General features: G+C 36.3%; 1 protein-coding gene across 8 annotated transcripts in view; it reads right to left on the reverse strand.

Moving 5' to 3' along the window:
• Positions 1-26,122, reverse strand: part of ank1b (ankyrin 1, erythrocytic b) — a 77,535-nt gene that overhangs the window by 22,922 nt on the left and 28,491 nt on the right. For 5 of the 8 annotated variants that reach the window (XM_083565002.1, XM_083565003.1, XM_083565009.1 and 2 more), the window contains exons 2-25: positions 19,677-19,778; positions 18,865-18,963; positions 18,245-18,343; positions 18,046-18,144; positions 17,084-17,269; positions 16,708-16,806; positions 16,214-16,312; positions 15,326-15,424; positions 13,197-13,394; positions 12,962-13,060; positions 12,679-12,777; positions 11,675-11,773; positions 11,389-11,586; positions 10,761-10,859; positions 10,547-10,645; positions 9,714-9,911; positions 8,252-8,350; positions 6,807-6,905; positions 4,813-4,911; positions 4,358-4,450; positions 4,155-4,227; positions 1,646-1,666; positions 858-981; positions 651-714 (exon numbers count right to left, since the gene is read on the reverse strand). In XM_083565002.1, coding sequence (XP_083421128.1) covers positions 651-714; positions 858-981; positions 1,646-1,666; positions 4,155-4,227; positions 4,358-4,450; positions 4,813-4,911; positions 6,807-6,905; positions 8,252-8,350; positions 9,714-9,911; positions 10,547-10,645; positions 10,761-10,859; positions 11,389-11,586; positions 11,675-11,773; positions 12,679-12,777; positions 12,962-13,060; positions 13,197-13,394; positions 15,326-15,424; positions 16,214-16,312; positions 16,708-16,806; positions 17,084-17,269; positions 18,046-18,144; positions 18,245-18,343; positions 18,865-18,963; positions 19,677-19,778 — 2,643 coding nt within the window. The remainder of the gene's footprint in view (positions 1-650; positions 715-857; positions 982-1,645; positions 1,667-4,154; positions 4,228-4,357; positions 4,451-4,812; positions 4,912-6,806; positions 6,906-8,251; positions 8,351-9,713; positions 9,912-10,546; positions 10,646-10,760; positions 10,860-11,388; positions 11,587-11,674; positions 11,774-12,678; positions 12,778-12,961; positions 13,061-13,196; positions 13,395-15,325; positions 15,425-16,213; positions 16,313-16,707; positions 16,807-17,083; positions 17,270-18,045; positions 18,145-18,244; positions 18,344-18,864; positions 18,964-19,676; positions 19,779-26,122) is intronic. The other 3 variants (XM_083565008.1, XM_083565004.1, XM_083565006.1) reach the window with 1 other exon arrangement.

Genomic DNA, 26,122 nt, shown 5'->3' on the forward strand with positions numbered 1-26,122 from the left:
AAAAATATGAGTGACTTTATTTGCATACTCCTCTGCCTTCATTCTACACTTTTAGTAGTATGTTTTATAATGAAAAATTTAATTAAGATAGCAAGCAGAATTTGAGGTATTACAATCCACCAGAAATGCGAATACAATTTAAATAAAGATTAAAAACATGGTTTGGAAAACAATTATTAGTGGTTACTTATTCTGAAAGTAAACCTACAAGAGAAATCTAAAATTTCATTGTTAAATCTAAAAATTTCATATTCTTCCTGGTAACATTAAGACAAGGCAAGAGAATTCACACCAGTCCCGTGCACTGCATAATTTATAAATAGTACATTCACACATTCAGAAAAACAGACAATTTGAAGGAATGTACACAAACAATACGTGAACATCACAGCGACCAAAAATCCAGAAAATCAAAACTCTATATCTATACCACAGGGGATGTTTGAAAAAGCAAGTTTTATAAACAACATTTTGTGTGATAATTGCCAAAGAGCTCAATTTTGTCTGACTTATCCTTAAAAACATTCTTTAGTTCAAATTTCCCATAGCATCTCGAAACAAAATGTATTTACTCTACATTTCCGTCCATTTCAAGGGTGCTCGATAATATGGAGCTAAGTCTCAATTCCAAAAAACAAACAAACTAGTACCTGGTCAAGCATGACAGTTTCTGGAGATACACATGGAATTCTGGGAATAGCAGGTGAGTAGGGTCTAAAGAGAAGTAGAGATGTTATTTTAGTTATTACTAATATTGATATCTTAGATATAATGAACATTTAGACATTTGACTAATATTAGGTTTCAGAACGATCTTAAATATTTAGCTGCTTTTTGTATTTGCACTCAAAGCTTACGTTGTGCCCATTCCACTCTCAAACTCCCGTAGAGATTTTTTTGGTGAAAGAAAGTCATCATCTTGGTCCTTCAAGTCATCCAGCTTCAGGTAGCGAGCACCATCCATTCCCAACAGTTCATCGCCTACAAATTAGAACAACAACAGTCATCAGTTATCTAGAATAATGGTGTAAAAAAGGGCCAGGAAGGAGACAAAGAAAATGATAGGACAAGTGAGAAAGGTGGAGAGAAGTGAGAGCCGTGATTTAAGGAGAGTGCTGTTGTTATTCCAGCATTCACCACTCGCCATCTTTCAGACACAAGCATACATCCAAGCAATGGAGTTATACACACAAAGAACCAATGAAAAACATGAAGAAAATCAAAAAACTTTATTTAAAAGAGGATAGAGTAGAGTGGTTTAATTATTGAGGTCCATGAGGATGGAAAAACAGCCACTGTCTGTTCAATTCCTAGGAGCTTTCTGTTGAGTCAAATGAAGACCATTAGTCAATTAGGCATTTTATGTTCATTAGTCGATTTACTGTCAGCCCTGTAGTGGTGGGATAAGAGACAAATTCTGAATGATGGTCCCACAAACATGTGTTAGTGCTGACAAAGAAAAAATTAAGTCATGACCACATGGTGATGAGGAACCCACACTGTTGTAACACAGAGCCATAGATCCCAAAATAGAGCAGCTAAAACTCAGCGTCAGACAGAATGAGAGTGTTCGAGATGCAATCACATGATGTCAGGAACCACCGACAACCGGACAATCAAGGCAGAGACGGTTAGACAATCCTACCTAATGTTAGCGGTGCAGCTCCTGGAGAAGAGAAGGAAACAGCATAGTTCAGAGTAGATCATTAGCATCAATAAATCCTTAAACTGTATGCTAGGAATAAAATTCCATTGCATTCATGTGTTGATCAAACAGGTCCGGTCTTCAGAGATGGTCTGACTGTTTTTCAGCCTATTTACTCCTATAGACATAATATAAATGCTTTCAGTAAGTTTCTATCTATTACGTATTAGTATTTGCTTAATCATAAATAGCTAGCAGTCCACCAAGGGTTTGTCTTTGGATTTGCTAAACATAAGTATGATAGACATATGTGTATCATCCCTGAAAAACTTTTCACTTGGTGACCTTTTCTAATATATAACAATTTTAAATTAAAAGGCTTTCCAGAGAGAAATAAGTCTCTTGGCTATATTTGGCCCAGATTCCAGATCTGTCAAAAAAGTGTTCCTAGACATGTAAAATTTAGTAAGTAATACAATTATTTCACAAATTACATGGTAGCAATGATTCTATGATGTTTCTTTATCTTAGCTTTCTGTTTACATTGTATATTTGAGGCCCGAAATTGAACAAGACAAGACTGAACAAGACTAACAACTCAGCTACACCATTCCCCAATCACAAAAGAACGCTTAGTTCAATAAAGAATGTAAAGTCAAGCTGATTGTTATACTTTCACTGCAATTATGTTGCAATGTTTTAGATGCTTGATTACATATGGGCCATTTCTAACTCAGTTACACAAAGGCTATTGCAATAGTAAGCCCTTAAGTTATGTATCTAAAGAAGGGGTGTTCAATCTTTTACAAAATGTGTCTGTGTGGATGCAGGATTTCATCCAAGTCAAATTGTTGGCACACTTGATAGTTAATTGAAGAACAAGATGAACTGATTTAACAAGTGAAATAAGGTTTGAGGCTTTAGACCAGGGATCTTCAGTCTTATTTAGAAAGGCTGGCTCTTCGTGGCTGCAGGCTTTCATTTTAACCAAGCAGGAGCCATAACTGATTCTGTTGTTGGTCTCCAATCAGGTGTGGTTTCAATTTAGCTTGAATGAAGCCTGTAGCCACAGTGACCTTTGTGGATAAAGCTACAGTCTCAATGGATTTCACAGGAGGCAAATTAAATTTTTTTTAACCCTGCTGCAGAAAAAGTTGCTATGTGTATGCAGCAACACTACAAACCCGGCAGCTTTTATATATGCAGATTTTTCATTATTTTTAATGCTGTGCTGTATAAAATGGGATGCTGGGCCACCACAATAATCAGTGTTTCTTTATCTTATATTTTCTTAGGAGGTGTTGTGTCAATCTTGCATTCGTTACTTCTTGTCACATGATATAAACAAACTTGAACTTTGACACTCTGAGCTTCCATTTCCGGTGTCCATTGTCCACATGCGTTGAATAGAAGTCAATGCCCCTTGCTTGGCTGAGGCTCTGTTGGAAATCACTCAGTATTGGGCAGCAGCTAGGTGCAGGTAGCAACACTACTAGCTTAACTCCATGTTTTGTAGTTTGGCAGAAGCTGAAGCTATTTTCAAAATAATGTAACTCTTACAGTTATTTGGAACCAGGACCGTTTACAAGCAGCTACACAGATTTTTCCATTTGGCATTAACCAATAAAACATTTTTTACCCTGTTTCCTCCCAAATTGGTAATTTGCTAATTCCTGCCTCTAGCTAGATCTTTTCTATCAACAACTCCCATACAGGAAGGGTGGAAGCTAACACATCTTTTCTCTGACACATAAAGCCACCACTTCTTTTCAAACTAAGCAGCATCAAGGGACAGTATGAGCTGCTGTCCTTTACATACATGAGCTTACAAGTTGACATGATTAGTTAATGTCGCTCTGACTGATAAGGGATATTTGAAAAAGCATGTTAAGAAAAGTCTCCCAAATTTACTAACTTTTAATGGGTATATTTAACTAAGTTAAACTGTTTTCTTTACTAATGCCAGACTGGTTAGACTAGTATTGATTGCATACGGTGACTGAACTATGTTTTATGTTGTTTATAATAGCACAGCTGCTTATAACATGCTTAAATAAGTAATAAAATTTTTCACCTGAATACTGTACAATCTTACAAAATTAAAACAAAAATCAGTTGAAAAAAAAGTTTTAATTATTGAGTAGCTCTTGTTACTTTGTTCTTTGCTTAGCTTAGATTCTTCCACTTTAATTGATTAAGATTTTAATACATTATCTCTTTATTTATTAAAACCATTTTCGAACGCTGTGGATTTACAAATAAAATCCCATAATATTTGTTGTGAGACTTTACAGATGTTTTGTTGACTTTCTGTTGTGAGACTTTACAGATGTTAGAGATGTTAAAGCTGGTTAATAGAAATACAATATTAATTTTTTTTCATAGTATATTTGATTGTAGCAAACTACTGTAACAAAGGTGTTTTTTCTAAACAACTGAACAGTAGCTTTCCCAATACTACGCATTTACCATCCTGTTAGCCAAAATCCATGTAAAGCACATTACTTACCCTCATCCTCTGAGACATCTAAGATCTCATCCACCGTCTCTGGGAAACTCATGCGATGCTTATCAGTGGTGATCTGAAAGAGAATAAAAATAAAAAACAATGCAGTGGAAGTGATAAAAGCAGACAAGATCAACAGAGACAGGGGACTTTTTAACATCATAGAAAGTCACTGATGAAATAAATAACTTCAAGTAAGCACTCACTACGGACACAGATTCCTCAGTCACTAACTTGAGGACATCAATGACAGAGATATAGCCCAGTCGCTTAGCGATGCCCAAAGGCGACGTTCCATTCTGCCACAGAAGAGACACACTGGTAAGACAGCATTTGGCCATCTCTGATAATATCCCATACAGCAGCACCACACCACATCTTTAACTATTCAAACCAGCTACACTCGATAAAAAGGATTAAGTCAGCATGGTCAGTAATTCATGCTGATCAGTAATTCATTTTCTTTTGAAACATTTTTTTTTTTTATTTAAACCCTGAAACATATTATGATCTGAAGATCAATATATCAAGCAGGTTTTTCCAAAATCCAACACCTGGCAAGATAACTACAATAAAATATTAGTTTGATTGTGGCTTAAAAAATACGCACAAATGTAAAAGAGTCAAATGTTAACATGAACAAAATAAAACAAGTCCTTACAGTTGTGATCTCATTAGGCAGAGCTCCATGTTTCAGGAGAAGAGTGACGATGTCTGTATGACCTTGCTGGGCTGCCTGATGGAGTGGAGTGTAGCCCACCTGAGAGAAAGAAAATTTAAGGACACTAAAACTTGACTTTAGCTTCCAAACATGTTGTGTAGGTGAAACAGGGAATTCAAGTTGCCTCTAGATGTGTGTGAATGTGTGTGCATTAGTAGCAGTGTGAAAATGAATGTACACCCCCTTTGATTTCTATGGGTTTATGTATCAGAACATAATAATCATCAAGTCCTTATCAGGCCTTAGAATTAGTACAACCTCAAATGAACAACAACACATGACATATTACACTGTGTCACTATATATTTTGTAAAAGCTGTGTGTAAAAACTACGTACAACTCATGGTTTAATTGCTTGTAGAACCAAGTGTATTAGCATTAACCTGGTGTATTGTGGCTGTGGCTTTGGCTCAGTCTTCTTTACAATATTGCATCAGTTCATTTAGTTTTGCACAGCTGTCTTAAGGTCCTGCAACAGCAATTCAGTCAGGTTGAGGTCTGAACTTTGACTGGGCCACTGCAAAATGTTGTTTCTGTTCTTTTTCAGCCATGCTACTGTAGATTGTCTGGTGTGTTTGGAATTGTTGTTAGGTTGCATGACCTAGTTTTACCCAAGCCTTAGCTGTCAGACAGATAGCCTCACATATGATTAGAATACTTCGGTATACAGAGTGGTACATGGCCAACTCAATGACTGCAGGTCCTTCAAAACAAGCCCAAATCATCACTGTTCCACAGCCATACTTGACATTTAGTATGAAGTGTTTGTGCTGATTTGCTGTGTTTGAGTTTTGCCAAATGGGCATTAAGGCCAAACATTTCCACTTATGTCTTATTTATCCAAAGGACACTGTTCCAGAAGTCTGGTGGTTGGTTCTGATGCAACTTTGCAAACCTAATCCTTGATGCCATGTTATTTGTAGAGAAAAAAAGCTTTCACCTGGCAACCCTTCCAAATACTTTTTCATTTTTTTTTTTTAATTGGACTAATATGAATTTTAACATTAACATGATAACTGAGGTCTGTATAGTCTAAGTCTGTAACTTTTGCATTTCTTTTGAAATTTACTGAGCATTGTACAGTCTGACCTTGGGGTAAATTTGCTGGGGCATCCACAGGATTGTTAACTGTGGAATGTGTTTCAGTTGTGAATAAGCTTTTTGTGGAATGATTGATTTTTACATTCTATGAAAATGGCCTTATAACCCTTTCCAGATTGATCTAAAAATCTAAAATCATTACTGATGATTTTCCTCTTTGGCATTGTGTCGACACACACCTGAATGTTCCAGAACAGCGAACTGCTAAAACTTTTATAAGCTTTTATAGAGGTGGTCACATGTTTTTCACACACTGCTTTTCTATTTTGGCTGTATTTCTGTAACATACATAATGACTTGTTGTATTATGTCATGTGTTGATGTTCATGTGAGTGTTTGCCTCATTTCAGCCCTGATACGGACCTGACCGTTGATATATCCTGGTATATAAAACGATAGAATTCATAACTTTCAATTATGATGCAGTGTATTAGAAGATAAAATGTAGTGCAATTGGCATGGATTTGATTTATGACAATGTATTAGGAGGGGTTGAGTTACAATGATGTAAAGTATAAGTTAAATTATTTAAGTTTTATATATATATATATATATATATATATATATATATAAACATTAATAGAACATATTGGGTGCAAATGGATTTGATGAAATATATCCAAAATGTTCGATTTATGATGTTATGCAGTGTGAAGTTTTTATGATGTTCTGTTTGGGGAAAAGGCTATAGCAATAATCTGATTCAAATCTTTTTTAAATGTCTTTTGCCTGCACTTATGACTCTGCTGTGCATCTAAGTCTATAACAAACCAGTGATTATAAAACTGTAAAACTGTTTCAGTGATGTCACATGACTGAAGGTTCAGACTTACTCTGGTCTTGCTGTTAACATGTGCTTGTTGTTGTAGAAGGAACTTCACCATCTTTATGTTGCCATAGTGACATGCTACATGTAAGGGTGTGTATCCCATCTGTGACCAACAGAGTAAGAGATTATAACATTAAGAGTTTATAAAAATTAAAAATAAAAGAAGAATATACATATACACTTTATGAGTGTGGTGAAGCAGAAAAGCACCTCAGAATGCACATCAAACTTTATGGTGAGTTCCTGTCATATTTTGTCAGCCAACATCAGGAATCTAAGGCTACCATGAAAACAGATTCACCAAACCTGGACAATAGAAAATGGAAAAAGACCAGGTGATATTTTTTCTTCTAATCTATAACTGTTTAGTTTGGCTGGGTCCGTGCACATGATAGCTTTAGATTTCTGTTCTTGGATGACAGGAGTAAATCGTATGTGTTTCTTCACTGTTGTAGCCTATCTGCCTCAGGGTTCAATATATTGTGCATGTTGAGATACGTTTCTGTACAATTCACTACGATTGTAGAGAGTAATTAGATTTACTTTATCCTTCCTGGCAGTTTGAACAAATTTGGTTATTTCTCTCTGTGAGTTTTCCACCCACAGAACTGTCACTCACTCTACATTTTTATGTTTACTCTAGAGAGTACTATGTGTGGAAAAACCCAGGAGATCAGCAGTTTATAAAATACTGAACCCAGCCCAAATGTACCGACATCCATGCCAAATTTAGTCACAGAAATTACACTTGTTCTTTATTCTGGTTATTGACGTGATCATTAAAAACTTGACCTATATCTGCATGATTTATTGCATTGCACTGCTGATTGGCTGACTGCATGAATATGTGCAGGTGTTTCTAATAAAGTGAATGTGAGTGTACAAAAGAAAAAGCTATACAGATAATGCTGTACCACAAAGAAGAAAATTGCCAAAAAATAAAGGCATTAATATCAGCCTTCACAGCGTAGTGTCTCCAGTAAGAATGGAAGGTCAATGTTGCCCCAATATGACAGTGCCTCAAGTGGGGCTTCTATTATGAGAGTATTGACTGAGAGGTGAGAGAATCCACTTTGGGAATAAGAAGTGTCTGATAAAGGGTCAGAGGTCAAAGCTGAATTGCCACAGCTTGCTTATCAACTCCAGGTTTCACTAAGCTCCATTAAACACTGCATTGACACAGGAGCTCTTTCTCACAAATGTCTTTGCTGAATTGTACAGGTTTGTGAATGTAACACTGACATGCATCATAGACGTGTGTGTGTGTGTGTGTGTGTGTGTGTGTGTGTGTGTGTGTGTGTGTGTGTGTGTGTGTGTGTGTGTGTGTGCATGCGTGTGTGTGTGTGTGTGTGTATGTGTGTGTGTGTGTGTGTGTGCACGTGTGTGTGTTTGTGTGTGTGTGTGTGTGTGTGTGTGTGTGTGTGTGTGTGTGTGTGTGTGTGTGTTTACCCTTGAAGCTGCATAAACTGAGGCACCCTGCTTCACCAACATGTCTGCGATGCCTACATGCCCCTCCTGAGCCACCAGGTGCAGTGGTGTCAGACCGCTCTGCACACATAACAGATATTACATGCAAGTTTTAATGGAAGGCAAGAATTTCTCAAATAAAAACACACATTTTTATAATACAATTAATTAAGTAAATATAATATAATATAATATAAAAGTTAAATAAAACACTTTAAACTTTTGGACACAATATGAGAGAAAGGGAACCTTAAAATATCACACTTTTTACTTCATTTCTCAAATATTGGGCCCAGGGTCCAAATTAAAGTGGACTAGTACCAATATTGGTGTGAATTTAAGACATATGACAAGTAGAACTTATCACCAGAGGTATCACAAGCTATGATTCCACTGCCAATAAGTCTGGTCTTGTTTACTGGTTGGTTGGCCAAATACTCCCTTAAAATCTACTTTAAACTTTCTTTCGGCTTCTCCCATTAGGGGTCGCCACAGCGGACCATCCGCATGTTTTATTTGGCACGTTTTTACGCTGGATGCCCTTCCTAACGCAACCCTCCCCATTTATCCGGGCTTGGGACCGGCACTAAGGCTTGTGCAAGCCTAATGGCTGGGGTTGGTTCCCTGACTGGTGATCGAACCCGGGCCGCAGCGGTGAGAGCGCCTCATCCTAACAACTAGACCACCAGGGAACCTTAAAATCTACTTTAATCTGGGAAAATAGAATAACTATTGCAGATATTGCATTGACCTTGGACTGATCTTGCTATGACCCTGAACCTTTATTGATTACATTTATTATAATAATATATCTTTTAGATTGCAATTATAATTTTACATAAATGCTATTTTCAATCACTCGTTCTTGACAGACCCTACACCATCATACCACCTCCACTAGTCTAGACTGTTGACACCAAGCAAATTGAATCATGCAAAATTCTGTCCCAAAGTATTTTTAATAAGTGCTCCATGAGTATAGGTTAATAAATATATGGAACATCTTAAAAACATGACTTTGATCATTATTTAAAAAATGCATCATAACTAACTTTTTGTTTCATTGAACATCAAGGCAAGACTGAATTATAAATTATAATTTTAAACAAATTGTAATAGGTGTGGCCTAATATTGTAATGACTGGTTAGGGGAGATTTAATTTAAATACATGAAAGGAGAAATACAGACATCTGAAATTCACTATGTATCAACATCACATATAATAACATTGTACTGCATATTAACCAGTTAGTACAAGACTGAGTTTTATCTTTAACTGGACTAAATATTTTACACTTTAAAGAAATCGGTGGTAAATCTGTCAAGTCAAGTCAAGTCTAGTCAAGCGAAGAAGCTTTTTTTTTCAACCATATATAGCTGACGCAGTACACATTGAAATTAGACAACGTTTCTTCAGAACCATGGTGCAACATAAAACAAGACCTTGTTCCCGAGGTTGACGTTGGCCTGTTTGGAAATGAGCAAGGCCACCATGTCAGGCCGTCCCTCCTGAGCAGCTAAATGGAGGGGCGTGATGCCTTGTAGAGACTCCACATTGGCATTAGCTCCAGACTGTAGCAGACAGCTGGCTACCTCCAACTGGTTCTGCTTAGCAGCAATGTGTAGTGGCATGTATCCATTCTAAAAGAGTGAGAAATGTATTCTGATTTAACATCTCTGTATTTCTGCGTTTCGAAATAAAATTAGCTGTTTGAATATTTTTTGGATTTTAATATTATGTATGTATTTAAATAAAATAAAAAACATTTCAATGTTAAGATGATTCAAAATATAGAAACTTTTTTTTATTTTTGCATGTTTGCAAAACATTTTGGCTGAATGGGACCTTATTGCAAAAATAGGGCTCTAAATAATAGGTGACATTTATAGTATTCTCACATGTATTCAGTGTCTTATTAAATATAAAAAATAGAATAAAGTCCTTCTTTTGATTGATTATCAGTGTAAGTAGGTAACATGTCAAATAGTGTTCAGGCTTACTGTGGACTACAGATTATATAATGTTGCTTTCTTCAGGGAGCCACTGGCATTCAGCCTGTGTATTGGAAGCTTAAATAAAAACAAATTTTTGAGTGGAGATAATTTAAAGTCACTCGTTTTTATGGGTCAATAAGAAACAAAATTTAAAAAGATATCAAAACGAAGAAATATACTTTCGCATATGACCATTAAGTGCAGCACTATGTGTCTGTATGTATGTGTGCGTGTGTGTGTGTCTGTGTGTGTGTGTGTGTGTGTGTGTGTGTGTGCATTACTCTAGCTGTGCTGTGTGGAGATCCGCCCTTGCTGACCAGCAGCTTGACCACATCCAGGTTGTTGTGATGGACAGCCACGTGTAGAGGTGTTAGTCCATTCTGTGAGAATAAAAAACAGACACGTTACAGGTTTAATCACACACACACACACACACACACACACACACACACACACACACACACACACACACATCATGTAGTTTGCCTGCATTACCTTTCCTGCTGCATTTGGGTTTGCTCCTCTGTCCAGAAGCAGCTCTGCCACATCTACTTTTCCATACTTGCATGCCACATGTAGAGGAGTAAAGCCTTTCTGTTTGTCCAAATAATATTAGAAAATAGTTTATATAAAAAATTATACAGAATTATAAAATTATCTGAAAATGATGAAAAATTTGTTATGAAATGATTTGGGAATAAGTCTTGAAAATCAGTGATATACAGTAAACATATTCATATAATATTAAGTGTCAGTAACAAGCAATATATTTTAGCAACAATACAACACAAAAACTATTAAATGTAAAACATCTGAAGGTCTCAATTTAATCCTTAACCACCACATTTGTGTTTTATATATAACTGTACCATGTAAAAAAAAAAAATCTGTTTACCTGTTTAATATAATTCCATTAACAAACGTTAAATGATATAAAATAAGTTCAAGTGCAACAGTTAGATTGCGCTAAATTGATATCTGTGTAGTCATAATGTGAGTTAAGAGAAATGAACACATTTCTGATATAATTGAATGGAAATCAGAAAATCTGAACTAGATGTGTTTTTTGTAAATCCATTAGCAGATATGAGGGGGAAAAAAGTAGAGACAGGACAAGACTAACCTTAGTCATTTTGATTTGCTGGGCATTGCCGTCTAGGAGAATACGTGTTGTATGGGCGTGTCCCTCACGGGCGGTGATGTGCAGAGGTGTGTGTCCAGCTGTAGTAGCTGAGTCAGGATTAGCCTTGTGTTCTAAGAGCAGCTTGACCAGATCTTTATGTCCCATCCGAGCTGCACAGTGCAGTGGCGTCTGATCATCCTGCACAGAGAGATAAAGGAAAAGGGATATTTATAAACTTTGAAGATGTTCTAATGAGACTCAATTAATGACGCTCACCCTTACCTACCTTAGCTTTAGCATCCACCTGGGCTGAGTTTTGCAGCAGGAACTGAGCCACCTCGCAGTGTCCTGCCCGAGCAGCCATGTGCAATGGAGTCTCCACTTTCTACAGGGACATAAGCATTCAATACCACATAAATATGCAATTTCAGATGCCACACTAGTTTGTTTATTCAGTTGTCACTAGTTACTCTTGTAACCACACACATGGTTAACATTAAAAGTGCAATAGGTATTTATCTTAATTAGAATTACAAATAAAATAGAAACCATTGGTGTGATTTAAGCCATTTTTCAGAACAACAGCGTATTAAGTGTCTGAGAAAACAGGTAAGAAAAAATGCAGGAAGAAAAACAGAATTAACACTGGTAGAGCTTTGCAAAAGTAAGTAAGTGGGTGAATAAAGGTAAAAAGGGTTAAGCTTGTCATAGAATTTACCTCATTTGGTTTACAGTTTTATCGAAAGTGAATCATAGCTGCTACAGGATAAAACTGAACAGATCTTTTGTACACCTTTAACTTTAACTTTCTTTTTTTTTTTTAAACCAGTCCAGAGTTTTATGTATGTTGGCCCAAACCTTGCTCTAGAAAATGGACTGTCTCAGAATATAAATAACTGTATTTGTACATGTATATTGTGTAAAGATATATATATATATATATATATATATATATATATATATATATATATATATATATATATATATATATATATATATATATATATATATATATATACTGGCAGAAATTGTTTGGTTATTTGGTTAATGGTTACATTTCATGTCACAAAACCTTGTTAGCTATTACAATTAAATTGATCTGAATAGTTCTGTTTTGCAACAAAAAAAAACACTGCTGCTAATCAGATATTAAATGCTTAATGTTAAGTATAACTTGTTTGTTTGATTGTCCTTAATTCATTGTATGATAGCAGTTTGTACAAAGATTTTTTAACCATGTTTATGTGTATTTAAAGTTCAAATAAATTGAGACCAGAAGAACCTGCTCACCACGTTAGATGCATTGGGAGAGGCTCCTCTCTGCAGGAGACATTTTACTATGTTGAGGTGCCCCATAAATGCAGCCACATGGAGTGGAGTTAGACCAGACTGAAAGAGTACAAACACAAAAATCCCCACTGATGTTTTCAGTCCTACAAAAGGCTGCTGCAGGCTTTGAGCTCTATGTCAAATAGGACTGAACTACATTGCACTGAACGGTAACATGAAATTACTATTGCATAATATAATGGTCAGGAGGACATGGCATTATATTATAAAAGTGATATCTGACCTCAGTCACTGCCTCCAGAGATGCTGAATGCTTGAGCAGTAGGTCCATGGAGCGCATGTGGTTCTTCTTGCAGGCAATATGTAAAGGTGTAAAGCCATTCTGGAAAGTAAGAGAGCCATCATAAATAGGGTCGTCAAGGGACTCTTTGTAAGGTCTCCATACAGGTATATATATAATATTGACATGGGGCAAATAATTTGGCTGAAAGAAACAGAAAATATATAAAATGGCTTACCAGGGCACGAGCATTAGCCTTGGCTCCTTTGTCCAGCAGAACCTTAGCCATCCGGTGGTGACCACAGTGTGCTGCTACATGCAGAGGTGTCAGGTGGTCCAGAGTGATGTCGTCAATCTCAGCATTGTACTGCAGAAGCTGGCGAACACAGTCCATGTGATCACCTTGTGCCGCCATGTGTATGGGAGACAAGCCGTTCTGCATGATGACAGCACAGACAGACCAGATCAGTCTAGAATGTATATTTTCTGTACAAGAAAATAATTACAATTTACTGCAACTCTTGTTTGTTTATTTGTTTATTTATTTGTGTTCTATTGTCACTTCAGTATACAGCAAAACTGCAAAGAACTGCACAAAAACATATATACAGTGAGGAAAATAAGTATTTGAACACCCTGCTATTTTGCAAGTTCTCCCACTTAGAAATCATGGAGGGGTCTGAAATTGTCATCGTAGGTGCATGTCCACTGTGAGAGACATAATCTAAAAAAAAAATCCAGAAATCACAATGTATTATTTTTTAACTATTTATTTGTATGATACAGCTGCAAATAAGTATTTGAACACCTGAGAAAGTCAATGTTAATATTTGGTACAGGAGCCTTTGTTTGCAATTACAGAGGTCAAACGTTTCCTGTAGTTTTTCACCAGGTTTGCACACACTGCAGGAGGGATTGTGGCCCACTCCTCCACACAGATCTTCTCTAGATCAGTCAGGTTTCTGGCCTGTTGCTAAGGAAACACGGAGTTTGAGCTTCCTCCAAAGATTCTCTATTGGGTTTAGGTCTGGAGACTGGCTAGGCCACGCCAGAACCTTGATATGCTTCTTACAGAGCCACTCCTTGGTTATCCTGGCTGTGTGCTTCGGATCATTGTTATGTTGGAAGACCCAGCCTCGACCCATCTTCAATGCTCTAACTGAGGGAAGGCGGTTGTTCCCCAAAATCTCCCAATACATGGCCCCGGTCATCCTCTCCTTAATACAGTGCAGTCGCCCTGTCCCATGTGCAGAAAAACACCCCCAAAGCATGATGCTACCACCCCCATGCTTCACAGTAGGGATGGTGTTCTTGGGATGGTACTCATCATTCTTCTTCCTCCAAACACGTTTAGTGGAATTATGACCCAAAAGTTCTATTTTGGTCTCATCTGACCACATGACTTTCTCCCATGACTCCTCTGGATCATCCAAATGGTCATTGGCAAACTTAAGACATGCCTGGACATGTGCTGGTTTAAGCAGGGGAACCTTCCGTGCCATGCATGATTTCAAACCATGACGTCTTAGTGTATTACCAACAGTAACCTTGGAAACGGTAGTCCCAGCTCTTTTCAGGTCATTGACCAGCTCCTCCCGTGTAGTTCTGGGCTGATTTCTCACCTTCCTTAGGATCATTGAGACCCCACGAGGTGAGATCTTGCATGGAGCCCCAGTCCAAGGGAGATTGACAGTCATGTTTAACTTCTTCCATTTTCTAATGATTGCTCCAGCAGTGGACCTTTTTTCACCAAGCTGCTTGGCAATTTCCCCGTAGCCCTTTCCAGCCTTGTGGAGGTGTACAATTTTGTCTCTAGTGTCTTTGGACAGCTCTTTGGTTTCGGCCATGTTAGTAGTTGGATTCTTACTGATTGTATGGGGTGGACAGGTGTCTTTATGCAGCTAACGACCTCAAACAGGTGCATCTAATTTAGGATAATTAATGTAGTGGAGGTGGACATTTTAAAGGCAGACTAACAGGTCTTTGAGGGTCAGAATTCTAGCTGATAGACAGGTGTTCAAATACTTATTTGCAGCTGTATCATACAAATAAATAGTTTAAAAATCATATATTGTGATTTCTGGAATTTCTTTTTTAGATTATGTCTCTCACAGTGGACATGCACCTACAATGACAATTTCAGACCCCTACATGATTTCTAAGTGGGAGAACTTGCAAAATAGCAGGGTGTTCAAATACTTATTTTCCTCACTGTATATATATATATATATATATATATATATATATATATATATATATATATAGACCAATTAATAGTTAGTAACAGAAACCAGATTGTCGTTGTGAAAGTAGCTTTTGTCCAGAAATGTATACAGCCTTCAATATGTAGCTTAACTGCTGAATCACCTTAGTCTTGGCCTGGATGGGAGCTCCCTGGTCTAAGAGGATCTCGATGACTCGCACATGGCCATTCCTGGCAGCACAGTGTAGTGGGGTCAGCTCATCCTGACAGAAATAAAGAAAAAAGACTGATGTATATCTATCTATCTATCTATCTATCTATCTATCTATCTATCTATCTATCTATCTATCTATCTATCTATCTATCTATCTATCTATCTATCTATATATATACACACACGAAATTGTACTGTACTGTGAAAGGGTTTACACAAAACTATTTTAAGGAAACTGGTGCAGTGGAACTGTAAACTGCAGCATAAAGCACACACACATATATATATATATATATATATATATATATATATATATATATATATATATATATATATATATATATATATATATATATATATATATATGCTGCAGGCAGTTTACAGCATATATATATATATATATATATATATATATATAATTATTATTATTATTATTATTATTATTATTATTATTATATATATATATATATATATATATTTTTTTAATGCTTTATGCTTTATGCTGCAGTTTACAGTTCCACTGCACCAGTTTCCTTAAAATAGTTTTGTGTAAACCCTTTGACAGTACAGTTTCGGAACATTTCAAAGGAAAAGGAAAATGTAACTTTAAATAATCATCCCAACAAACCACTTTGCATTTGAATCCCAACTTGAACTGTACATACAAAATACCTGATTTACTCCCAGGAGGACATAAATAGGTCATCCTCTGTAAGCAAGACATAAATAACCCAGCAGTCTAGTTTGCAGAAATTTCATACTGTATCTGATAAATGAACCATCCGCAAGACTGCCATTGTTGGATGCATTAACAAAAACAAGCAAACAGATATTCTACCTTTGTCCTGGCATCTATCTGTGCTCCTCTGTCCAAGAGTAGTCGTACCATAATCACGTTTCCCCTTCGGGCAGCAATATGCAAGGGAGTAATGCCATTCTGAGATCAGCCATTAAAAAAAGGACAAAGAAAGGTTCATTTAGTCATGACTTAAATTTAGTTTTATCCAACAACAAGGTCTATTAATAGATTACAGGCATTTTTCTGATTCCAAACAGTTTCATATGCAAAAATAAGAGAACTTTTATGTTTAGCATAAGATGATTAGCCTGAGATATGTCTTTCATAAATGTTTAATCATCATTGCAGATACAACACAGGTATTAACTAAATTCTGAAGAGTCATCTTGCTACAGTAAAATGGCTGAATATAATTTATAAAACAAAAAGGTTATATTAACTGTAATGTTTGCTGTGCTGTCATGGGAAGATTTCCCACAATGGGCGATTTGACAGTGATGTGAACAGTAAATGAGATGGAAAAGAGCACTAACCTTTGGCGTGAAGTTCACATTGGCTCCCCTGTTTAACAACAGCTGTGCAACACTAAGATTCTCATAATGTGCTGCGATGTGGAGTGGAGTGAACCCAGTCTACAGGGAAGAGGGTGAGGGAAAGAAGATAGGCAGACACTGAGAGACAAAGATGGCATAAATACTTAAATACATAAATATAAAACCATAATATAAAACCTAATGAGACCAGGATAGGGCTGGATATCAAATTATACTGTTTCCTAAATTCATGCTTCAGCAGCTGTGATCAAAGTACACCTGAAAAGAGGATCTTGTCCAAGGTCACGTTTTTTTAATGCCAAGCTCTCAAACTGTGAAACACCTGCAAATGGATACACAAACAGACTAATGCTACCTTGCTAAGAACGTCTGGATTGGGGTCATTCTGTAGCAGCACAGCTGCAGTGCGCGTGTCGTCATTGCGAGCGGCGATGTGAAGAGCGGGCAGACGCACTTTACCTTTCGTTCCATAGTTAATGAGAAGAGCCACTACGTTCTCATGACCTTGCTGCAGAGCCACAGCCAGCGGTGTGAAGCCATCCTGAGATACCACAGAAGAGAACATACATTACAACAGGCATGCATAGAAGGTCTTCAGACAACCTACTGTACCTCTACTGTAGAAGGTAATGTATGATTTAAAACAGCTAGAATCACCAACATCATATTCTAATCTGAAATGGAAAAATCTCTCAATTTTGTTACTTGTAATTTTCATTAATAATTGAAAAAAGTGCACAGGTGATCAGTGATTGCTTATTGGAAACAATGATGATCAGTGATTGTTAGAACCAACTGTGATCACTAATGGATTGTTGGGAACAAGAGTGATCATCTGGCCTTGCAATAATTGGTAATTAGTGATTAGTCACTGGATTGATAGTGATTGATAAATAAGAACAATAGTGAATGGTGATTTATCATATGAAGTAATAGTGAGATTTGATTGTTGGGAACAACAGCAATCTGGTGGCCTGTCATTAATCACTGGGAATAATGGTAAGCGTTATTTGGTAGCAACAATCACTCCGTCAGGATTTAAACACTGGTGGTGGATCAAGCAAACCTGCTCACTTTATTTGTATAACCAGCAGCTATCATGTAGGTTGAAAAACGCATTATTTTGCTAAACCCTGCACAAAGGTTTGCTAGATGTTTATACTATTTTTTACTCAAATTAGTTAAAGAGTTCTTAAGAGTCACCAAATCTAGCATCAAATTCAGTCCGGGTCTTACACTGGTCTTAAGATTAATAAAAAAAAATAAAATAAAATAAAAAACCAGTAGGTGGCAAGTGCATATTGTGTTTTCTCTCACTTCAGTAGGGAGGCTCTGATTGGCTCCATTCTCCAAAAGGAACTTCACTACCTCTAAGTGGTTCTCCTGTGCTGCCATGTATAAGGGACTGAAACCTTTCTGAAAGATAGACATTAAAAAATAAAGCAAACATCAGCACCTCATATATTGAGACCAGCCCAGAGGCACGATTAAATAAGTCTGACTTTCATAAACTGACCTGAGACTGGGCATTGACATTGGCACCATAGTGCACTAGCTCGGCAACAACCTTCTCTTGACCAGCCAGTGCAGCAATATGTAGTGCAGTATTTCCTTTCTGTAAACAAGAGGAAGGATCGTGTATCCATGCAAACACACATCATCAAACTAAATCCATAAACATTTTAATTACCATAATTTCCCAGTTTTCATTGAGCAGTTCATATTTATGGTTTGCATGCCACTTTAGAATCCACAGCAGTTGCCTTTTTATCAGTATTTTATTTTTATTTATTTATTTATTTGTGTGTGTGTGTGTGTGTGTGTGTGTGTGTGTGTGTGTGTGTGTGTGTGTGTGTGTGTGTTTGTGTGCACTACTCTTATTAATATAAGATAGAAATTTTACCAGTTTTAGTGTAAATGTTCTATTTTAATATTAAAAACTGTTTAATCATTGGTAAAAAAAAAAATTAATTAAGTAAATGTGCTAAAATGGTTGGTGTCCTTTGTAGAAGTGTTACACTTGTCACAATTGTTTGCTTATTTGTTCGGGTTTTCCGGTAGAAGAGCCATTACACCAGCTGCAGTAGGTTAAACATCGGTTGGATTTTTTTTTTTTAACTGTATAGTACAAAATACCTTTGTAGTGCCTTCTAGGTCAATCCCATTGTGCAGCAGCTCCAGCACCATCTTAACATGACCTTCTTTTGAAGCCAAGTGCAACCCATTAAGTCCATTCTGCCAACAAACAAAAGCAAACAGGTTCTGATCTGTTCAGCATGATGTACTCTTACCAGAGCCACAGTGCTCATATTTGAGTAAAAAATATGCTGTGGAAGTGAGGGTTTTCATTAAGCAGTGAGTAGAAAAGTGTATCTGGCTGAGAAAAGAACTGAGTTAATTGAAGTTAAGTAGTGACAATTTGCTCTTAAAGGTTTTGTGTGTGTGTGTGTGTGTGTGTGTGTGTGTGTGTGTGTGTGTGTGTGTGTGTGTGTGTGTGTGTGTGTGTGTGTGTGTGTGTGTGTGTGTGTGTGTGTAATGCTGATCGTATGGCAGGTCTATTTTGCTAAAAAATACTTGAAGCTTCTTAAATTGCAATGCCACATAGCCTAGATATGGTCCATACAACAGCTGTCATTTATGGGATCAGGCTATAGCCACACACACTCATGTGACTGTCAACTGTAACCTTTTGGATACCAAAGCATGGGCAATTATTTAGGGGAAGCAGACGTGCTTATATCGTCATTAATTACAGCCATTTCCTCATTACAGCACACCAATGACATGGTAAACACAGCTGCACTTTTTGAACAATTCATGATTAATGTTATAGAAACAACAATATTGTTACAGTTCTCAATATTCTCAAAACCAAATTGACATTTTATTCTATAAATCAACAGAAATGCAGCTATAAACATGCATTACATTGTGACTCCTGTTCCTACCTGATTGGCTATATTGATGTTTATCCCATTTTTTATGTGATCCAGAGCCTTGTCCAGATTACCTGAGCGTGCCGCACGCAAAAAGCTGGTCGAAGTGTCCGCCTGTTTGAGAGAAATACAGATTAAATATCTGGCAAAAGGAAAAAAATGCATTGTAGCTAACGCACCAGAGTATATAAACTAAATGATTCAATTTTGACCAAAATACACATTATAAACTGCATTTCCTTTCCTGATTATCGCTGGTCCTAGTTAGGTTTCTCTGGCTATTCTTCTGGTTTGTTTCTCTTTATCAGTGTAAAAAAAAATTGAGAACATTTAATTAAAATAGCCCCCTATATATATAAAAAAGCAAGATAACAAAGCAAGATAACAAAATTGTATATATATATATATATATATATATATATATATATATATATATATATATATATATATATATATATATATTCATAAATATATATCTCATATTCATGAGATTTTATGATTAGCAGCCCACCACTGATTGCTGCATTTATGCATAAACACAAAATTACACCCTGTTCTGAGTTTTCTGACTAATCTTGCACAGTTTCATATCTTTACTGTCTGCCCTGACCTTTTGTGTTATTCACTTCAATAATACTTCAATAATAAAATAATAGTTCAGCAGCATGATAAAATCAGTATCTCTGTATGTAAAGCTGCTAGTGTCATTTCTCTTACCGTTTTGAAAACTACAAAAAACACAACAGAATATAATTCTAGCCCATTTTCCCATTTTCCCATTTTCCCTATTTTTTCCCTATTTTTTAGCCCATTTTTTGCTTCCTTCTCATGTCAGTTATGGAGAATTTTCTTTCCCCTGACCACCACCACCATCTCTCTCTCTCTCTCTCTCTCTCTCTCTCTCTCTCTCTCTCTCTCTCTCTCTCTCTCTCTCTCTCTCTCTCTCTCAGACATAAAGCTTTTTCATGGCTTCCCTTTTCCTAGTCATATATAATTGTTATGCATAGCTGGTCTGCCACTTAGGGTTGTTTTTCAGTTCTCTCTTACACAATAGCTTTGATTCATTTCTCAGCTTCTGAATGATATGTTCCTCATTATTAATTTATTCCATATTAAAGTACTTATGGAGAGCAGCTCCATCTAATTTTCTCATGAGACTGAATTATTGGAGTCAGAACAGGGCAAGAAGTCAATGAGCAGAGGGAGGGCAGAGTTAGCCCATATCAAGCCTGGGGGAGGTTTGACTCAATAAATGAATGAATTTGGCCGGTATGCTTAGACAACACCTCTACTTTTCAAGACAAATTCTCTCTGTTAAGATCTTCAAATCTGAGTCTTAAAGTTTATTTTCAAACTGATTTTTACTAGCCAAGCAAAAGTGTTGTAAGAACTAATCCCAAAACTTATCCCAAATTATGTTTTAATGAGGTGTTAAGATTTTAAACATTCATATTTAAAGTTAAGTGGTACAACTTGAATATAAAATATATCATTTAACTTTATGTAATATGATATAATACATGGAGGCTGCAGGAACAGAGCAAAGAACAATGAATAGCCATTTGAAGCATCAGAAAAACACACTGAGCCCACAAATAACACAAACAGACACCATAGTTGCTACCAAAATAAACCAAACGTTCTTTGTTTGTTTGTCATCATTATTATACTAAATATGTTTATTCTGATTTGTCCTTGAAGGCACAAGCAACAAATTTTAAACCCAACAGGCCTTTCAGTTTCATCTATTAGCCACACAGATGGAGAGGGAAAATAAGGAAATGAAAAAAAAAAGCTAAGTACAGCACTGAGTCAGCCAGCCTGATACAAATCACTGAGAAAAACTCAAATATAACACATCAAGTATGCAGGAGAAGTAAACCACACACTGAAACTAATACAAACAATCACACACTAACAAATCAGACAGACAGGCAGACAGTTAAACACTGGCTTTTTGTTGACCACAACTATAAATGTAAAACACTTGTAACAAGTGAGTAAACTCAATATTCACAGTATTTGTCAAAACAAATTGCAAATACTTCACACATAATAATCAATACTCAACACACAAACAACAAGCATGTGTCAGAACAAGAATACACCAAACTTTATACACAAGACTTTACAATAAAGAAACTGAAATATCAGGCCAGATATAAACAACTAAAAACGTAAGTAAGTACTTTTAACTAAAAATGAAAGTAAGTTTAAAAGAAAGCTTTGTGTCTCAGGCTACAAGTCAGAATTCATGACTACAATGATTGTGACCATTTTCCCCATAATCATAGATACAATGCTAGCACAAGTCACAAAAACAACCAACTGGCTTTATTTCAACTCATTGTGTATTAACTCTGGCATATAGAGCTATGTAAATCTATATTACCATGGCCAACAAAGTCCCAGTAAGCAAAAGCTAAGAAAAGATATGGCCATGGCAATGTAGCTTATAGAGCTCTGGCATGAATCATCGAAGCCTGTGGGATGTAAACTGTATGGTCCTTTTTTTCTAGAGGGTCCGTAGTGCATATGGAATATGACCCAACATTTTGCTACATAAGAAGCTGTACAAGGGACATAAAACTGTTGGTTTAATAAAGCCTGTTTAACATAGAACCTTATAGGATAAAGTGCAGTCAATATAGCATCTAGTACCCTTTGAAAATAAGAAACATTGGACTCTCAACTATCAAGGCTTGATAATAAACTAGCATTTGCATTCTTGCTAAAATTTCATTTCATTCATTCATTCATTTTCTCCCGCTTATCCGTAATTCGGGTCGCGGGGGCAGCAGTCTAAGAAGGCCCCCGCCTTCGACCGCTGCCCAATCCTCACAGCACCGTCCCTTACGGTCCCTCCTGCAGGTGGTGAGCCCACGGGAAGGCGGCCCCACGTCACGGACCTTGATATTTCCCTCGTAAGGGAACCCCGGAGCATAGAGGGTTAAGGGCCTTGCTCAAGGGCCCAAGAGTGGCAGCTTGGTGATACCAGGGCTTGAACCCCAGACCGTCCGATCGGCAACCCAGCGCCTTAACTGCTGGAGCCACCACTCCCCACTAAAATTTCATTTAACTGTAAATATAGTTAATAAGCATTATAATTGTTGTCTAGCTTTATTCCAACTCACACACATTTACTGCCTCTATAAATGTGTATGAAGTGTAAACATTAAGCATTAGTAGGCACACATGGTATGCAGATCCACACCCATTTGGATGTTTCCTGAAACTGTAGATATGCTGATGCAGCCCAAGTTTAGATTTCTCAAGATGATTCAAGTGAGAATAAAACTCACTCTGGGGTGGGGTTATGCGACACCAGTTTCTCTGACTAGGTGTCTATCTGTATATGTCTATTAATATATGCTAAATGATCCATGCTATTATGAGGAATCAGCTCGGTCAGCTCTAAGAAACACAGAAAGAGGTCAAGTGCGTGTGTGTGTGTGTGATGTATGATGTGTACTTTACAAAAACACATTAGGAAATAGAACATACTGTGTGTGATTATCACAGATAATTATCTCAGAGAATTTTGACGTATGTCTTCCATTGAATTATGTCCTATTGTAGTACACCACCAAGTGTTTCACTGGTAACACAAACAAAAACTCTCCTCTCTAAAAAAAAGCAGTCTCTAACTAGATAAATTATCTAGATTTGTTTCTATATATCTTTGACTTAATTATTCAGTCGTGTTTTAAAAAAAATTGGTTCATATAAATATTTATTAATATAATTAGATAACTGCTCTTAGACTTCATTGAGGAACAATTTTTTTTTCAGAGCAGCTGAACATTGTTTATTATTTATGTTTATCAGATATGTTGCTGGACCACAGCTGGACCGAGGACAGTGTTGGAGGAATGATCATAGCTAACAATCATCTTTTGTAATAAATGATTCGATCTGCCGAGCCAGAAGTAGTTAAATTGTATTTGTGGTATGGAGACTGACTTCCATGACAGAGGAATTATCTCTTATGTCATAACTCTGCCTGTGTAATTAAGACATTGTTAATCTAACCAACGAGCAGCCCAGCTGTGAATAAAGATACATCGCTACAAGAATTCACTTAAACACACACTAAAAATAGTGGTGGAGACGTCACAGCTAAGCACCAGTAGAGTGAATGTGATGAATCTCAGTAATGAACACTCCTGGGTTTAACAATGAGACCCACTTTTACAGAAAAAAGTAGCTCGCTCGCTCGCTCTGTCTCTCTGTCTCTCTCTCTCTCTCTCTCTCTCTCTCTCTCTCTCTCTCTCTCTCTCTCTCTCACTCTTATACACACAAACACACATGCATACCACTGTATACTTATTTAAAGCATGGCTTTTTCAGGGTGAGCAACCACAGGCCTGCAACAGTAGCATAGAGAGACAGAGAAGGTCAGAGTGTTCATCATATCTATAAATACAAGATCTATGATTATCCCACTATCAGCTACCACCTCCGTAACACACACACAGCATGCTGAGCCATTCTGTAAGAAAACTAGGGTATAACATCACCTGTATGTAATCATGCTACTCTCAAAATATAAATAAAACCATAAAAGCTCTCTCTCTCTCTCTTTCTCTTTCTCTCTCTCTCTCTCTCTCTCTCTCTCTCTCTCTCTCTCTCTATATATATATATATATATATATATATATATATATATATATATATATATATATATATATATATATATATATATATATAAATTTGTCAATTTAAAACCTATTTATCATACTAAATACTTAGGTTTATTGTGTAATCATCAAAACAAATTTTTGGGATTTATTTGTCTCTGCACAGGATTTCTTTATTCAAGCGTGTTACAGAAATAGATCATCACAAGCAGGAAAGATTGATCGTTTAGCTGAAATAAAGCTTACATGCTGTACATAATGAATTATTTCAAATTTAATTACAATATGGCTGAAATTGTTGGTGTTTTTTAGAATATAATTATTGTGCCCTATGTATCTTTATTCTTAATTTAAACTAATTGAAAAAAGAGGGCTGGTAAGAGAACCCTTTCAAAAGGCTGTTTATACTTGTTATGACTATCATACCACACCATTAAATGTTGATAACATTACTATAAATTACTAAAAAAAGTAACAAGTTGACAAATTGAGCCACTTGCTAAGTGTCACATTTAAGTGACAAAGTGTAAAATAGTATTAATTTACTGACTGTTTTCACCTAAACTCAATCACACACACACACACACACACACACACACACACACACACACACACACACACACACACACACACACACACACAGACACACAAAGCAAAGGACTCTCAGACCCACAATCACTGTGAAATATCATCCAGTGTTTTCTTGTAGCCTGTTATACCAAACCATGTTTTGATTGTGATTGATTATTGGGTTGAACTTGGTCTGTCTTGCAGACTTGGTCTGTCTGTGTTAATATAGCCCTAATTCCAAATAGGTTGGTATGCTGAGTCCTTATATATCAGGGATCTGAGAAGACCAGTTGCTGGAGTTTTGGGAGAGGAATGTTGTCCCATTTGTGTCTGATGTTTATCTGAAGTCGTTTCACAAATTGTAGACAGTTTTTTGCAGATTGGTGAACCTCTGCTCATCTTTAATTCTGAGAGACTCTCTAATATGACCTCTGTGTATGTGTGCTATACAAATAAACTTGCCTTGCCTTAAACACTTTTTATACCCTATAATCTTAATGTCCTGTTGCCAGTGAATCTAACTAGTGTGAAACTAATCCAGCTGTTTATTTTTAGTACAACTTTTCCATATTTTTTCTAAATGTGTTGGGAGCATAAAATTTAAAATGACCTTTTTTTTCCTTTAAAAAAATATGGATTTCCTGTTTAACTATTTGATATGTTTTCTAGTTTCTAATGTGAATAAATTACAGAGATATATGAGATTTGTAATCATCTGTCCAACTTATTAAAATTAGGGTTGTAATGAAGTCTGTATTTTTAGCCACACCTATTTCAGCTACCTATTTATTAATACATTTAATAAAAATGTTGGTAAATACAATTTTTCACACTTGCATTTGACATATTTGACATTTGTTTCTTGGCACTCATTTTGTAAAATGTAATAAATTCCAAACCTATCACATTTATTCATTTTATATCAAATTAAATGTAATGAATTAATTACATTCTAGAGTTTGTTTCTAAAAAAAAATAAAAAAAATAAAAAATAATAATTTAAACGTGCACATTTAAAAAGAGGTTAAAATATGTTTGGATGCACTCGGACACATAACCATAATGTTTCCTGAGGCCATCAGGTGTTTTGGGTCTTTTGAACATCAGGGGTGATCAGGCATTGGCTTGTGTCCAAGGAGATTATTTTCTATGGATTACCCCACTAATCCTTTAATCTTGCCAACATGTCTAGCACAAACAGAGTCATACCACCTTTCAACACTCTTCAACAAAGTGTGCATACTGTAA

The sequence above is a fragment of the Silurus aristotelis genome (genome assembly GCF_946808225.1).
Source record: "Silurus aristotelis genome assembly, chromosome: 16".
In the NCBI taxonomy this organism is placed as follows: Eukaryota; Metazoa; Chordata; class Actinopteri; order Siluriformes; family Siluridae; genus Silurus; species Silurus aristotelis.